The 17,838-nt window shown below is 37.7% G+C and overlaps 1 protein-coding gene across 1 annotated transcript in view; it reads right to left on the bottom strand.

Moving 5' to 3' along the window:
* LOC124867204 (ERC protein 2-like) overlaps positions 1–17,838 on the bottom strand; it is a 263,676-nt gene that overhangs the window by 174,317 nt on the left and 71,521 nt on the right. Inside the window, exons 10-11 of the mRNA XM_047363523.1 lie at positions 10,482–10,619; positions 5,379–5,567 (exon numbers count right to left, since the gene is read on the bottom strand). Coding sequence (XP_047219479.1) covers positions 5,379–5,567; positions 10,482–10,619 — 327 coding nt within the window. The remainder of the gene's footprint in view (positions 1–5,378; positions 5,568–10,481; positions 10,620–17,838) is intronic.

Consider the following 17,838-nt stretch of genomic DNA (forward strand, 5'->3'; position numbering starts at 1 on the left):
TTATTCTTTAATTCTGCTTGGTAGTGTAGTTGGATTGTTTTAGCATAGTAAAGAATTTGTTGATTGAAATATGTTTCACTTTGAGTTGACTTATTTTTGTTAATAAATTCTTGTATTTTAAGAAATTGTGTGAATTCATTCCATGTGTGCAGAGTTTATGCCGTTCAATAATGTCAGAGCTCATCTCACACCTTTCTATTTTGTCCTAATACCATCGCCTTACTGGGCTGGTATTCACAGGACAACCCTAAACAGACCAAAATATTATTTGATAAAATATTAAAATATTAATATTAAATATTAAATAATATTCTCAAATTCATAATCACAACATTGGCATCCCTGGATGGGCATTATCATGAACGGCTTGCACTGCACATAAATGCGAAGGAATAAACCACGACTGCACATTATTGATGTACCAAGTGATTAGCTTAAAACCAGCTGTCTCTGGTCACAATAGGACTCAAAACGTCAGAGTTCTAAAATCAGATGTCACTGATTATATTTAAGAGAACATAACTTGTGACACTCCAGGAGTTCACAATTTTAGACTTTCGTCAAAATTGATAACTCCAGTATCTCCGTGCTAGTAACAATCAACTCTGCTACATAGGCAAAATTTTAGATGCTGTGACTCAGTCTGGTTTCTTCTTGGTAAGCAATAACTTGAGACTCGGTTTAACTTCGGTTAACCTCAATGTCCAGACAGTTGCTGCACATCTGTATCCAGAGGCTGTGTTTTGTGTACGACCACAATCTGAAACTGAATTAACTTTTCAGTTAATTTTAGTATCTGACCCAATTTTGATGCATGTATCCATTCAGGAACTTTAGTTTTTTTAATGGTTTGAAAGAACAGGATTTTTGCCAGATTAAATCCCAAATTTAATCTCATCCACCCTGCCTGCGATAAAGGGGGGTGAATCAAAAGTCAAATTGAAATTATTACACTTAGGAGGTGTAGCAATTTTCTTTTTCCTTTGCATTTTAAACAAAATTCCCTTAAACGTTAAGAGTAGTGTCTAATCACTAGTTCCTCCCAAGAAAGGTGAAAAATTAATGCTAAAATCAGAAAATATCCTTAGAGAACCGAGTAGCATTGTAACACTTGGAGCATAGTGTTGTCATAAGTTACAGGTTGAATGATCAACTGGTGCACCCAATTTACAATCAAATGTTTCCAATATATGTATAGTCAGATATACATACATAGCTGGATATACATTTGTTGTTGCTTTTAGCAATTTCTCGTAACTTTGTTGTTGTTTTGTTGTGTCTGCCAGAATAATGGAATCAAACTCCATTATGAATTCAGCAGACGTGGAGATACAGAAAGAGGTGGTTACTGATCTCATCCGTTTGTCCCCAGATGAGCGGGATGCTTTAAATCAGTTTGACCTTGCCACCTGTGATGACAGGATTTAGGAGTTGGTAAACTTCATTAAGTATCCGACTAGAGAGGCTCTGATTTCAGATGTTCTTTGTCAGCTTACCTTGTATCAGCAGAAATCACAACTGGAAGCTAAAAGATATCTTCAGTTACAGACTGACCATCAGATGACTCTTCAAAGAGAGAATGCTGCAAAGCTTGAGCTCTCAAAAGCTGAGGAGAGGATGGAGAAAGCTGAAGAAAAGTTAGTGGACCTGAAGGCAGATGAGCTCAAGAAAGCTTCATCCCAAAAGCAGGAACAGACCCCCACCGTTCAGGTACCGAATTTGCATTTTCACTCACAGCAGCTGCAGCAGCCACAGCAGGGGGCAGACTCAGACAGCAGGCATCCAGCACCTAGGTCAGGGTCTCCCTTTCCTAAATCTAGTCAAAGTGTTCAACTTACTTCCACAGACCTTAACAGAAGTGTTGGAAGTCAGATGGTCTCCACTGGTTTCCTGTCAAATCCCATTGCAGTGAACAACCACCAATATGACCGAGTGCTGGACTCAGCGTGCACAAGTGGTCCAATTCGGTGGGAGGAGCACCCTTCCAGCCTGATCGGTACCCCTCTCCTTTCTGACTCTGTGTTGACCCCTAGGGGCCAGGAGAGACACACATGGCTCTCAGGTGACTCAATCCAACCTGACCCACCACCACTTGCACAAGTCCATTCATTAGAAAGCTCTCATTTAAATCATGAGAAAACTTGTTTCATTCCCCAGAGGTTTTATCAGGATCTTCCACCATTTCATGAACCTAACCAACATGAGTTCTCAGGTGGACGTGGTCCACCTTGGGAGCATGGTGTCCGTTTCAAACAGCTTGAATTTCTCGCTAAGGACATAGACGTTTTTGATCCAGGTAGCCAGGAGTCAAATATTGATGCTTACCTGTTTGAGGTTGAACATTGTCTTCTTAACTTGCGTTTTCCTTCTGATCGTGAGAAGCTGAGGCTTATTTGGAAAAGAACAGCTAAGAGTGTTCATGTGTTCATAAAAACTCTTCCTCCAGAAATTAGTGACAGCTATCCAGCTCTCTGCCAGGCTCTTAGAGAAGAGTACTATGTTAACAGAGATGAAGCTGCTGCCACTATTAATGCTTTGGCAGTTTTGCAAAAACAAGATGAACCTTCCAGAGAATATTTCCACCATTTAAAGACAGCTTATTTTAAGGGATGTTATGCTCCAGGTCTTGAAAAAGACCACACATTTAAGTCTGTGTTTCTTCACAACCTCCACGTTAGCATGCAGTATGAAGTGACCATGCATTGCATAACAGAGAATCTCTCCATGCAGGAGACTCGTAGATATGCTCAGCTTGTATGGGAAACACGTGTCCGTTCAGACAGAGCAGGAAAAGGCAAAGTTAGAGTGTTAAACATTCAAACTGAGAACAGGCCTAAGAAGAAGCGCAAAGTAACTTCCCAAGTGATGCAATAGAACCAGGGGGGTGATAACTGGTGCCAGCCACAACCCAAACCACCAGTTAAAAGACAAACACCTTTTCACTGTGCAACATCGAACTGTAAGGTTGGTGGTAAAGAGTGGAGCCACTCCAAAGATGTCATCACAAAGGAGGAGTTTGAGATGATCTGCAGGTGTGTTATAACTGAGGTAACAGCATTCCTAAAAGAGATGGAAAGCCGTTGCAGTCCAGAATCAACCCTGTAAAATCTATTAAACAAGGTATGAAGATGGTAAATAATTTCCAACACCCTATATTCTGTTTTAATCTTTTTCTTTCTTATGGTTCTGAACTTGAGAAATTATTAAGGTTTTAAAAGCAGTATTATTATGGTGTGAAAATTATTGCATGATTTTTGTTTTGTGTTTTTTTTTTTCTTTAAACATTTTATTAGTGTTAGTCTCTGCCCGAGCCTGCCTCACTCCTGTCCAAACACTAACATCTGAAACAAAATGAACTGTTGAACTCTGCCTTCCTGCCGGACCCCAGTGACTCTATTCACATGGCTGAGGACAGATGTTTAGCCCCAAAGACTGTGGACTTCATCCCATTCTTCGGAACTAAAAGGGGGATGTTGGGACCCACAGCCATGGATTTCAATATTAAACTCCGGTACGGACTTTTCTGGAATTTTCAAAATAAAGTGCATTAACCTTCTTCCGGCACAGCCAGGAAACGGGATAACTGCGGACTTTCTGTGACGCCACTACCCAAATAAAAGCACAGCTGTTGCTACATCCGCCCTCTTCCACACGGCCTTCCAGAGGGACCGGATAGGGGAGAAAAGCGCGCTGAGGTCTCTTTGCTGGCAAACAGACATAAACTTTTCAACTGGATCCAAGGAAGCCATACGATCATCGATCATATGCAAAGATAAGTACGAATGAAATACTGTCTGTATATCCGGTATTTTCATTCATGAACGGGGAAATTAAGGTGTAAGAGTTGCTCACATTTTCTCTCCGAAGCCTGCCAAAACTGTGTCGCAGAGAAATCCCCAGTAGAGAAGCTGTTTCTACAAGCAGAGTCTGAAGGAAGGACAATGGCCCGCATCCCCAGTAATGAACGAGCCGGTTGACGGACAGGATGAGCCGTCTTTCAAGCCACAGCTCCGGAGGTCAGGTTAGCTGAAAGCTACCCGCTTGTTGACTGTGGACGTTTCTTCAAACTTCGCCCCTTGGACAACGTTTCCTCACCACGGTTCATGAGATAAGGTGTTTTGGACAGAGACAGATTTAGAATGAAATGATCTAAACGTTTTTCATTTTATGAAGTCTTCTTTGTGTTGAACTCAGCTATCTTGGTGCTAGCAGGCTATCTGCAGCACACGTATTCAGGTTGTGTTCTTTGTGTGCTTTTAAAGTTAAGACAAACTTTACTTGAAGGGTGATTTTAAACAGAAGATTGATCATAAGGCGCCGTCTGCGTTTATGCATTTTAACCCTTTTATTAACGGTATTTTAAAGGTATGTGTTGATTCTGGTGCTAAGCTATTAGCTTCTTTTGTTAGCTCAAATGCTTACCGGTAAGAACACGAGCTTGCTACTAAAGAGTATTTAACAGAAAGGTTGTTAGTTTTCAAGCTAGTGAATAATAGTCCCTGAACATCAGTTACTAGATTTGATGACTAAGTAAACACCATTAAGCCCCATTTCTCCAGAAAGATTTGGCTCTTTTCCAAAATACTCCCTTAATAATATTTCTTTAAATATTATTTCAATAAATAAAGGCAGCTAATTAGACACCTTTGAGAAATGGTCATCCAGAAGGTTGGTTTTATTCAGCAGATCATTATTTAAAACATTATTTTATTAAAATAATATTTTATCTGAATTGTGAAGGGTTGTCTAAACGCTTGCTGATTATTGCCTAAGTTAGTTCCAAGACTAACTTAACTTCACTTCCAGATTCTTCAAGATAATCCTTGGTTCTCAAACATAAACATTGTATGGTAATGTTGCATCACTCTTTTGGTCATGATTTTCAATCATCTTTTTAATCAACTTGTTTATATTGTACATAGCCCATTAGTCTTCGCTATTCTTTAATTCTGCTTGGTAGTTTAGTTGGATTGTTTTAGCATAGTAAAGAGTTTGTTGATTGAAATATGTTTGACTTTGAGTTGACTTATTTTTGTTAATAAATTCTTGTATTTTAAGAAATTGTGTGAATTCATTCCATATATGTGCAGAGTTTATGCTGTTCAATAATGTCAGAGCTCATCTCACACCTTTCTATTTTGTCCTAATTCCATTGCCTTACTGGGCTGGTATTCACAGGACAACCCTAAACAGACCAAAATATTATTTGATAAAATATTAATATATTAATATTAAATATTAAATAATATTCTCAGATTCATAATCACAACAGGAATAAATGCTGTTTTAAAATAAATTAAATTTGATGCATCTCGATCTTTTTGCTTTCTATGACCACATAGTTTGAAAAAACAGCATTAAAGTCACTCAGCACTGACCTCCCCATCAGGCCTCAGGTTCTGGATTAAGCTGGATTTAGTGACCTGGGTCGTTGGCAATTTTTGGGGTTGCAGAGCAGCCAGTTTGTCCTTCATTTCCTGGTTCTCCTTCCTCATCTGCTCCATCTCTTCAAGCCTCACTCTGTCATCTCGTTCCTTCTGGTCCCGGAGGTTTTCAATCACTCTCTCCTAAGGTAGTAAGAAAAAGTTGTTGTGTGGAAAACTCTTCAAGCCACCATCTGTATCAAAGCATCAATGTAAAGAGAGAACATAGATGCTATTTTCATTCCAGGAATGTGTGAACTATCATCTCACTGATGAGAAACACCAGTAAACCGTACATAGAAGGGCCAAAGACAATCTAATAAATGCCCATCATAAATAATACAACCATAAATAGTAGTAGCCGTATGAGGAGATCAAAGACAGGCAGAAAACGGGGAGAAAAGTGGGAATAGTTTAGAGACACAGAAATATTTATTGTAAAAGCACTGGACAGGGCTGGGGATAACACCAAACAACTTTACACTGTATACTGATGAACAGAGGCTGAATTTTTCTCTGTTCTGTAATCATGATCAACAGTAGAATTGGGAGCAGGTACCTGAGAATGCAAATCAAGAGTGTGTTAAGGTGTATTTGTGTGTATTTATTTGTGGACTGGGGTGATTACTAAGGTGTTCATTTAAGCCCAGATCTTGGATCAGCATATAGGCTAACAATGAGGCACCATTACCTAATTGGCATCTTTGAATCTCTTTATAATCAGACAAACATATTTCCTAACTTAAAACTCCTGGGTGTTTCACCCACATTAATAAATATCTCTGGGATGTTTGGTAAAAGAGTCCAGGGTGTGTTAATAAAACGTGCCCTTAGTGAGGTGCCTTAGTTTGGACCCTATATAAAAACAAAAGAAATAACAAACATAAGATCACAGGCAGACGTGCACAAAACACACACAAACTAAGGAGTAGTGCCAGCTATGAACACAATTCCCGAGCCCGTTAATTAGAACCACAATGCTGTGGCCGGCAATTGGCTCCAAGAGCAGGTTTGTGACAGAGTTTGTGATTAGCAACACACACACTCGCCCTTGTAAACACATTACACACACCCTGAGCTGACCACAAACTCCAGAAAGCTCGCCAATTTTTGTCCTCGTCACAGCTGAATTATGGGTAGGGTGTATCTGAAGTGGTTTCTGGGTAAGCAGATGGGCCGACGCAGAGGAGGGATAAACAGTTTATTGTGCCATTATGCTATTCATTTCAAAGTCCAAAGCAACACAAACAAATTTTAGGTGATAAAAAAAATCTTTGTGCTGTTTTATTTTATCCATTCCAAACAACAAGCTGAGTAACTCTTATCTTTTAATAGACATGTTTCTATTTATAAAGCACAGATTTATTTGATCCAAATAGCATGATTTTATAAAACTCTACATAAAAACAAAATCAACCAGTTATTTACTTACTTAATATACAATTGGATGGAGAGTTTATTATTTTAATTTCACATCCCAGTTAGGCTACTTAAATCTAGCAAAAAGCCACTTAGAACAACACAGACATTATTATTGTATGAACTGTCAAGACAAGGAAAGAAATGAGGGCACATTGAGAAGCAAAGTGCAGTGCTTTGCAAAAGTATTCATTGCACTTGTTAACATTTCAAGTAGAAATATTAACAAGTTTAAGTTAAGCTTTAGTTTTTTTTATTTATTTTGTAACTCTACTGGCCTTAGTTTTGTGTGTAGACTGACAGAAAATGGGGTGGAGAGAGAGAGGCAAAGGTCAACAGGGTTCAACACCTGTGATGGCTGCGCCAAGGATCATAGCTTTCGTACATGGGCACTTTACACCTGCACCATGACTGTGCCACCCTTCAACCACAAAGTTAACCATATTAAAAAGATACATGATTTTCAAAATTTAACAGCAAATTTTTAAGTGTGGACAGCTATTGTATTCAACACATGTGTAAATAGTTTGTAAAATTTCCTGTCCCTTGAACTAAAGCTGCAAATGTTGTGTGTATGTCTTTAAAATCTTTGCACATCTAAAAACCCGTTTTTCTTTACAAAATAGCTAAGGCTCGATCAAACTGAACGGAGATTATCTGTGAACAGCCATTGTCAGATTTTACCACAAATTCTTAATTGGATTTAGATCTGCTGGAAAGTGAGTCTCTGCTCCGGTCTATTGTCTATTGCATTGTGTAACATGTTTTCTTCCAGGATTAGATTGTGTTAAGTTCCTTCCATCTTTTCATTGACTCTTACCAGTGTCTCTGTTTCACCCCAGTAAAGTAACGTATCACCACACCATGCTGCTACCACCACCAGGGGATGGGGTATTCAGAGTGATGTGCAGTGTTAGTTTTCCTTAACATAAAGCATTCTGCATTTAGACAAAAAAATAATTATGGTCTTATCTCACCAACGCACCTGCTTACACATGTTCGCTTTATCCCCTACTTGGTCAGTGAAAAAACAGCAAATAGGTCTTCTTATAGCCTTCCTTAAGCAACATCTTTCTTCTTGCCCTCCTCCATAAAGGCTGGTTCAACAGAGTCCACAAATAACAGTCTTGTTAACAGATTTGTGGATCTGTAGATATCAACAGATTAATTAATGTTACCAGGGGCTTTTTGGTTGCTTCTCAAATTAATGCTTCCTTTGCTTGTGAATTTAGGAGGGCAGCCTTGTCATGGTAGCTTTGCAGTTGTACCCTATTCCTTCTGTATCCAGATGAAGGATTAAACCGCGCTCCTTAAAATGTTAAAAGCTTTCTTGTTTTATTAGTAAACCCCGCTTTACAATGCTTCTTAACAACGTTATCCTTGACTTGTCTAGTGTGTTCCTTAATTTTAATGTTGTGGTTTGTTCACCTATGTCCTCTACCAAAACATCTAAGGCCATCACATAATGAGCTGTATTTAAACTCAGTCTAAATAACAAAAAAGAGACTGTCTGAGTTTGCTAAATAGGTAATGTCTGAATGCAAAAGGTTGCACTGGATTACATATGGCCACATTAGACTAAAAGGGTCAGCATACACTTATATTTTTATTTAGATTTAATTTTTAAAACCGTGTTTCTTTTGTCTTCCACTTTATAGTTACATGCTTTTTTGTGTTGGTCTACCACATAAAGATTTGTGATAAGATGTAGTAAAGGTTGTAGCTGTTAGGATATGTTTTATTCTGTTATGGGAAGCTCTGTTAGAACACGTGGACATTTACTGGTTGGACATTAACATCTGTCTCACTTAGGAGGTCTTCAACAGGACCTCCTGCAAAAAAACATAATCCAGCAACTATCTTTTAGCTTAGAGTACAAATGTGGAAATGGAAACCATTTACAGCCTCAAGTACAAAATCAATCCTTTGTAGATGCTAGTATGAAAAACATGCAACATAGCTAAGAAGGATGGAGTCACTCTGACATCAAGCCAGTCAGATCAAGGCAAAATTTAATTATTTCAAGGCATGGATGTGACATCTGCTAGATCATAGTCTGAACAGAGTAACAACTGAAACTGTAATGGCAATAGCATGCGGTTCGTAGTCATGATTGCAAATTAAAAAATTAATTCATCACGATGTGATGACAAGAAAACAAATATTAATATAGGGGATTATTTGCTTAAGTTGTTTTACAGTGTCTTTTTGCAGGGGAATTGTGTACAATTAATTGGGTTTCATTTGGTAAAAACTGGCTAACGTCTGTTGAGGTAAGGCTTTATGGAGACCAGCTGCTCACCCAAGTTGCCAGCAAACAATTACAGGAATGTTTACAACACCCAACTCCTCTTATTCATCCTTCCATCCATCATGTACTAAAGGTTTGTTTGCTTCACCTTGAATCCTATGGCATCTGTTCAGCACAAATAATTTGAATACAATGTAACCTATTATGCAAACGGACACATGCAACTGTGTGCAACTATTTTTAATTTTGTTCATGTAAGATTGGCTGGCCAGAACAAAGCAATTTGTACAGTAAACCCTGCGATCACAAAATGTAATATATCAACTTTTATGTATTTCTACTTCAACAACAGTGTTGAAGTTTTATTTTTGTTCATAGAATTATTCTTATTGAGTTGTAAATTGAGCCAGGACAAACGTTTGTGTTTTTTACTTGTGGTACGTATTTCTCACATTTCTTCATCTCTTAATCATGTTTATACTAAGAATCAAGCCAAGAACAGGGGGAACTAAGGCCACATTCCATCTCTCTCAAATGTTTAAGAAACTAAAATCAAGTCTCTTGAAATCAAGTCTCTTGACCTTTTGACATGTAAAATATCTGGGAAATAGAATAGAATAAAAAGCAGAAGAACCTTTGTTTCAACTGAGCCAGGAATATTTGGACATGCCAAAAGATTTTTAGAAATGAGTAACTGCAGCTCTCACATGTATGCCACTGCTACAGAATCAATGAAACTGTGATTCAAATATCGTAGTGATGACCTAGTAATAACATCACTTAATCTCCCACTATGCTATGCTGTCTACATTGAAAAAGATTAACTTACATTAACATGACAGATTCCTTAACTGAACGGCTTGACCTACCCTCATAGGCATTTTGTTTATGTGGCTTTCACCCTCAATCCTATATGCAGTACATGTTTTTTTAAGTGAAATTCTGTGAAAATATTGTCAGTAATAATTCCCTTGCCTGTAGTGGAAAGACATCATATTACTGTCAGTTGGTGGAAAAGAGGAAATTCTCACAGTAGTTGAAGGTTTATAGCAAGTCAGAACAGCCATCTCCACAACCCAAATCTAAGCTAATTTTAGCTGTTTTAGCTGAAACTGGAAACGTTAATATCCATAGAATACAATGCTCTTTCATCAGGTATTAAATATTGGTGGAGCCTGTCAACTTCATCAGTCAGTTTGATTGATTGATAGTGAGACTGGAAATGGAAAAAGGAACTGTTATTGATAATAACTTCACAGAACTTCCCTTCAAAAAATTCAAACTATCCCTTTATTAGTCAACTTTCCCAAAAGATAAATGCATCTTATAATACAATGAAAACAACATGCATACAGTATTGCCCTCCATTCATCCTGTTTTTCTTGTACCTTTTCCGATAAAGCCTCTTCCAGTGTGGCCAGAGCTGTGTCTGTGTTGCTGGAGTCGGTTTGAAGGCCCTGAACCCTTTCTCTCAATCCAACCAGCTGTTTGTCCTTATCCTTTAACTGTTCCAGAAGGTTCTCAATCTGGAGATAGAAAAGGACAAAGATAGAGGGACAAAGGAAGAGATATGTTGATAAAGGAATACAAGAAGTAAATGACAGCCATTGAGATTAAATAAATCATAGTGAAGTCTTTTTAAAACATACCCACCTACAAAAACATATGGTACCACAAACAGAATGACAACCATTACAGTGAATAGACGATAACCTCTTGTGATTTTTTCAATTATGGACTGACATCTCAGAAATAAGCTGTAAATGTTTAATCCTCAAAATCTTACCAAAATAAATCCTTCCCAACATCAGACATTCACAGACAACTCAAATGAAAAAGGGCATTGAAACAAATATTTAAATCATAATTAGTAATGTGAATCTAAGCCAGAATTCCCCAGTATTATGTTTGGTATCAGTTTTGTTGGGTTTTAGTTAAAAGTTGAATCTGTCCTGTTCACTTCAAGGACTCTGTCTCTTCATTTCTGTGGCTAACCCCATGTAGCTGAAGCGGTGATGGTGTAATAGCCAGTTGTGCCATTCAACAGCCTTTATCTGATGCACATCTGGTAAACAGAATGCAAACATGCACATGGGCACACACACGGGAGCACACGGAGCGCTCTGAGCTACACCAAACAAAACGCTAACAGATGAGGCCAGGCTAGGAGACAGAGCCATGCAATAAGGCTGCTGAGGTCTACAAATTAGTTTCAAAGGGACAGGACATCTGCTGATAGGTCATGGTGATATGGTGATTTGCTTGTTGCCAATCATTTTTGTCTATGAAGACACATTCCTTTGAATTCTGAATTATCATCTTCATGAAAACAAAAACAAAAAAAAAATGTTAAAAGAGTTGATGGATTTCATGAGATTCACACACCAGCACAAAACTTGTTTTCTCTGTATCCAACTAAGTGGGTTTCATTCAGACACAGTGCCATTAACTCATCACCAAAATTCTCAGATCAGGATTTGTACTAAAAAAAAAAAGCAAATGAACATAAAAAAAATGTATATGATTTAATATTAAACAACTTAAATTGATTCAGGCCATCAAGAGAAGCGAATTTTATTGTAATAGTGAAAAAAATGCCCTAAAGGGAAGATCCATTCCAGTCATGGGTACATAGACAGATAATATCCAAATTTCCACAGCGATTTTGCAAACAAACCAGACCAGAGACTTTGATGTTCTTTGCTCCCTGAAGGATCCAAATTGAGATTTAGAGGAGCCATCTTGATTTTGGCAATCCAGAGAAAGTGGTAGGAGGGGTGAGAAAAAGCAGCCAGCATCCCTTGGCAGATCTTGATATGTTAATGGCAGTCATTAAACAACCAAGCTAAAGGCTCTGGTAGGTTTTTGTGCAACGGATATGGACATAAAAGCCTTTAGGGAATGATGGGAAAGCTTCACACTACCAGAATCCGATAAAATTCCCGGTAATTTGCAATTGCTGGGGGCACTTAAGATGGGACTGTATGGTGGGTGCTGTGAGAAAGAATGAATTTCCTTAGTGATTCTTTCATGTTTTTGTCCTTTTGAAGTAAAGTGGCTGCTCTTCTTACTTTACTGGAATATTCGTGCACCAAATGTAAGCAACCTTCCACTCAACTTCCAGATCAGCAAGCACTGGTCAAGACTTAAAAAATAATTACACTGTAACATGCTGTGCTCCATGTGCATTAAACAAAGGGGAACACTCACGCACCGACACACAAATAATCAAAATGGTTGAAGGTCATACAAACACAGGATACTATTACATCAATGTGGCCTGTCTACTTTGATACTGGATTCAGTCTTGATTTAAAGTCAATCATACAATTAGGCTTTCATCTTGAGATATCCTTTTTGTAGAGCAAATCTGCCCCAGCACATATAAGCAACCACTTTCTCTATATGGTAAGCCAGAAATGCCACGACAGGGCATGTGAAAAAAATAACAAAGGGGAAATTTCAAACAAACAAAATATTTTCTTGTGGCCTCTGGTTGTAGTGGTCCAAAAGTTTGACAAAACATGTTCTTTTACATGTATACAAATGCACTCAAGCACATCCTTTCTCTATCTCCTTGTGGGCACCATCGAAGCCTATTTTAGATCAAATTGAGCATGTTGCCCATGGTCCTTAGATAAATGATTACATTCTTCACCAGCCTTTAGTTTGTTTTGGCCTGGTGAACAAAATAACCCCTCGACAAAACATTTAGCCTTGTCGCTTGGCCTACGGTGAAATTGTGCAGAAAAACATTAAACACGCCTCGAAGCTTATGCCTCTGCATGAAACAAGTCTTGTGAATCACGGATATGGGAAAGAGAGCATGGAATTCTGTTACAATCCAATAAACCTTACATGAGGAAAAAAAAAAACTTTTAGTTGACAGTGCAATAAACAAGGCAGCTTTGTCATTATTTTTTCTTCCTTTTTATCAAAAACAACGATCATTTATTTTATCTTACAATACATGAAGCTTCCTTGGACGGTATTCATGGTTTTTTCCCTTTTTTTCTTTTTTGTGTGTGCATTTAAAGGCGTTTATCACCAAACTATGGTACATGTGTCATCCTACTCTCAAACCAACCCCAACTCCCACTGGAGCAGACCACCTACGATAAGCAGTTTTTAGACCGGGAACTGTGGTGTAGATTGTCTGTCTCATGAATGTGTAACCTCCAGAGGAAACATGACGTGAGTCTCAATCATCCCCACACACAAGCGCACAGCTCCCTAAAGATTCACAGACTCAGTGTTTCTACTCTGATAATCTTACCAAACAGGCTGATAGGACAGAACCAGGTTCTTTTTAAAGTGGGAGTGATACTGTACAGCTGTCTTTAACTGGCCTTGAATTTGCACTTAACATAGACATTATACATGTTAAATACAGCTAAAATGATACATTTCCATAATGCACAGGACTTCACAGAACAGAAGTTGACTGAGTCATTGTTGAAATGCTGTAAGCAGACTTGTAACACAAAGAACAGCTGTCATATTAGCAAGTAATAAGGAACTTCACAATACTGTTTGGATCAATGTGTTGAGATTAGCATTTAAAACTTAGAAATATTGGTATCTAGTGTCACTTTATAGTGTTTTGCCCCTTTGTTGAGTTGGAAAGAAACTGACAAAAGCCTATACATCTGGTCCACTATCAACCGTATCCCCAGCAAGACCCATGTGCTCCTTTTGCATAACCCATTTTTAACAGTCACAGTCTGTTTTGATGTGAGTGGCATATAGATCTGGTTTACAGTTTGTGCACGTCACCCTTCACAATGATGTTCGCAGGAAGGAGCGGTCTATGTCATGTGACCAGCTCGGCCTGCTGCTTTTAGATATCCCCGGAAAGCTCTTTATGTTGGAGAGGGCTGCACAGACTAGCTAAAACATCATTGACGTTTCTCGAAGCAGGAAAACAACAGTTTCTTTAAGTATTGTCCGTACACAATTAACTGAGACCGCACCGAAGTTCACCAAAAGTATTGGGTCAGTATTTACTCACACAAATAAACTTTAATGATGTCCCCTTCTTAGTTGTACCATCTATTGCAACTACATCAGATTAAAATCTTTTTATAAGGGTTTCTACAAAGATTAGGACTGTGTTTATGCAAATACTTGACCATTGTTCTTTCAGATCATTTGTAAAGTCAGGTACTGATGTTAGATGAGATGGATGGGCTTACAGTTTCCATTCTAATTTATTCTAAATGTATTTTAGGTCAGGGATAAGTGCACACCAGTCAGGTTGCTCAAAACCAAACTAGCTATTTTAAGTCCTTGTGGACCTTGCTTTGTGTTCTGGTGTGCAGTTATGTTGTATATAAAGTAGCCCTCTCAAAACTGTTCCCACAGAGGGCAAACAGTGGTTCCAAATTATTCTGTAGCATTACGAGCTCTTTTCCCTGAAACTAAGGGCCTGAGCCCAACTTTGTGAAAGCATGGGTCAGTGATCATCTGTTGACGGAGAGATATGGGAGAGCTCTGATGATTTTGTCTTCTTGCCATCTCATACCTTTGTAGTTCTTGTAGCTTCATACCCAACATTTTCAGTATAAAATGGTTTTGTCTACAGTTGGAGTGGTGTTTTACCCTCCATTTGTATCTACTAGGGGGATAGTCGGCAGCCGATTTGACAACCACCGTAATTTTATTTAGTGAAATTCAAGTCTGCTGTGAGAAAATGTGATTATGACTCCAATATATAGGGAAGTCACTTAGTTATTTTAGTTTTATCTGAGGACATACCCTGTATAAAATCAGAGAATTTAACATGGCAGATGCATAATGTTGGTATACATAATATTCCTCTAATTTTAAAAGATGAAGAAAGTAAAAATGTTGAACTTAAGGTTGTCATCTAAATTAATGTAATGTGTACAACGGGATTTAGGAGTAAATTGGATATAATTAAGATAATTTTATAATATTTATTTTTATATTTCATGAAAATAACCACCTACCATGAAAAATAAAATAAAATATAATGGTTAAATAAATGGATAAGAAAAGGTTTGATTGCTTGTATGAAATGACAAGTAAAAGGGCCAATGTATGGGTATGAATGTTGGTACGAACTGGCAAAGAGCATAATTAACCTGAAGCCGATTTTATATGTTTTTTTCTGTTTTGGCCATTTCCCTATTTTGTGTCAATGAGATCATTTTTGCAATTTCATCTCTAAGTAAAATTGCACAGAGATCCACATTTTTGAAATATCTGAAATGAAGATATTTATTTATGGGCATGTAAGGTTCTCTTTTACATTGCAGGCTAAGTGAAGTAAATGATTAGCGCTTTCTGGTGTAAATAGAACAAATTTCACCATATTTTAAATAATAAAATCTACAAAATATATTTGAAACGTCAACCTGTCCAGGGTGTACTCCACCCATAAACTGCTGGTGATGGGCACCAGCTCCCCCGTGACCCAGTATGGAAGAAGCAGGTATAGAAAATGGATGGATAGACGGATATTTTAAGCGTCCAGAGTGATTTGTTTTTACTAAGAAGCGGTTTTGTAATAAATGGATCGTAGTATTGTCATCATTGTAAAAAAACAGGGAAATTCACTATTCATGTTTCCATTAACATGTTTCATGTTTCAGAAGTTTTAAATAACATCTGAAATAGATGGATATAAATTTAACAGTCGCCACTAAAACATTTAAATGCTTTCTTCAATGGGATTAAAACTCCATTGGGAGCTTTAATTTTACTTTGTGGTCTGCACAAAACTATTATGATTAGCACTAGCTGAGTTTTAATACAGGGTTGGGAGACCAGGCAAAATGTCCACATAATGGTGAATGTCCACACAGTGTTGGTATTCCATCAGGGATTAATCCATACAAGGTTAGATAGACATGTGCACGCACGCACGCAGACACACACAACCAAAACTGTAGGCTCAAAGCAGCCTGTTCCCTGAGCAGAACCACAAACTCATTCGACCTTTCTGTCCGCCATCCAAACGAAAAAGCAGAACTCTGCGGCTGCCAAACGAATCATTTTAGGCAAAACAAAAGTAGACCAGTATGGAGAGTGACCGCTATGAGCATAGAATATTTCATCTTTTTAAATATCTTTTGGACCAATAAAAAGCCCAGACAATAATTGGTCACTGTTGCAGGAAAGCAACTTGCTTGTCAGCACCTTGAAAAACATGTCAGGGACAGCTGCAAAAGCCAAAGATCCTGGTGCTGGCCTTTATGTTAGTGGGCACTTGAATACACAGAGGGACAATAACCACAAACTCAACAATATCCAGTAATACAGCATGTCTTTCCCAGGAGAAATCTAGGTCAAATTCAAACAGTAAAAATTGTTTCAAAGGCCACATATTGGAAATAAAGCTCTACTACTTAAAATACAACATTTATGTATTAAAGTCCAGCATAGAAACCTACACATTGCCTCCATAATTTGTAATCAAAGAGCTTTGATCCATAAAATAGTTAGACATTATTTGGTCCTAAAAAATAGGAAAGAAAATCACTCAGAATGCAAGAAGCTGGGGTTTCAATTCATTCAGTCAGTGTCTTTCAACCAACTTATATCCACCTGAGAAACAAACTTGAACTAAACTGTATCTCTATACTGTGTATGAGGGTGCCTCCATGTGGCTGTTTGCAGCCATTGGCACAATAATTAACTTTATCAATGTCCCATTTAATTTATATTTGATTGTTTTGAATGTATATAGTGATTTATGTTTATGTGAAAGGATATGATTGGTGTTCAGCCATATCAAATAACTACAATTGTATAGCAGGTATATTCTTTCTCTTTAGCTTACAGAACAAGAAGTGTCACAATCCTCAGCATTTACTTGTGTAGGTTTTATATCAACATATACCCTCTCTACACCATAAATCTGACTCAGATCATCAGCTAAACCTGAAAAAACACATTATTGCAAGAATACGGGCAGGAAATAAAAAAGGAAGCACGATGATTTAGTCCTTGTGGTCTCTACAAGCCAGTGAGTTGTCTAAGAAAGTAAAGGGACAAAGTGACCAGCTTTATATAATGAAATTCATGTTTCCCTGTTTTAATGACCTTCCAGCAAGTTTGATTACCGATGAAAAAGCTGCTCAAAGATCTCTTGGCCACTTATTTTGTAAGATCTCATACCTTTATGCTCAAGTGGAGAGATAAAGAGAAGAGCTGATAAAAAATTTATGAAATCTGTATTTTATGCAGCTGACATAATGTCAAAATGAACAAATAACACCTGCAAAGTAGTGAATGAATACGGTTAACTTATTGTTATAACATTTGCTTGAGTCCAGAAAGGCAAATTATTACTTTTTCCAACAGAAAAGTCCATTTGTGAAATTTAAAGGAATTATTTTAAATGAGTCCCACAGCTGCTAAGCTTTTTTCATGTCTTTTTTTGTTCTTCATTGATCCAGCAGTTGTGCTATGCCACAAAATGTAAAGATAGCCCTTGCTCTTTATGAGCACAGATGCTCTCATTTTACATGCAGGCACACAGGCAGATAAAATTGACAAAAGTAGACAGAAGCAAACCTAACACAAAGTTATATATTAATCACTGTAAATGTGCTACTGTTACTGGTAGTGCTGTTATTATTAGCAAAGTGAGACATTTGAATAAAAGTTTCTTGTTCATCACTGACAGTCTTTCCAGAGCAAATACATATCAACATCTGATATACACTTACAAAACATAACTTCCTTTAGAGCAATTTTACTTCACTAAAGTCTTAC

The sequence above is a fragment of the Girardinichthys multiradiatus genome, chromosome 1 (assembly GCF_021462225.1).
Source record: "Girardinichthys multiradiatus isolate DD_20200921_A chromosome 1, DD_fGirMul_XY1, whole genome shotgun sequence".
NCBI lineage: Eukaryota > Metazoa > Chordata > Actinopteri > Cyprinodontiformes > Goodeidae > Girardinichthys > Girardinichthys multiradiatus.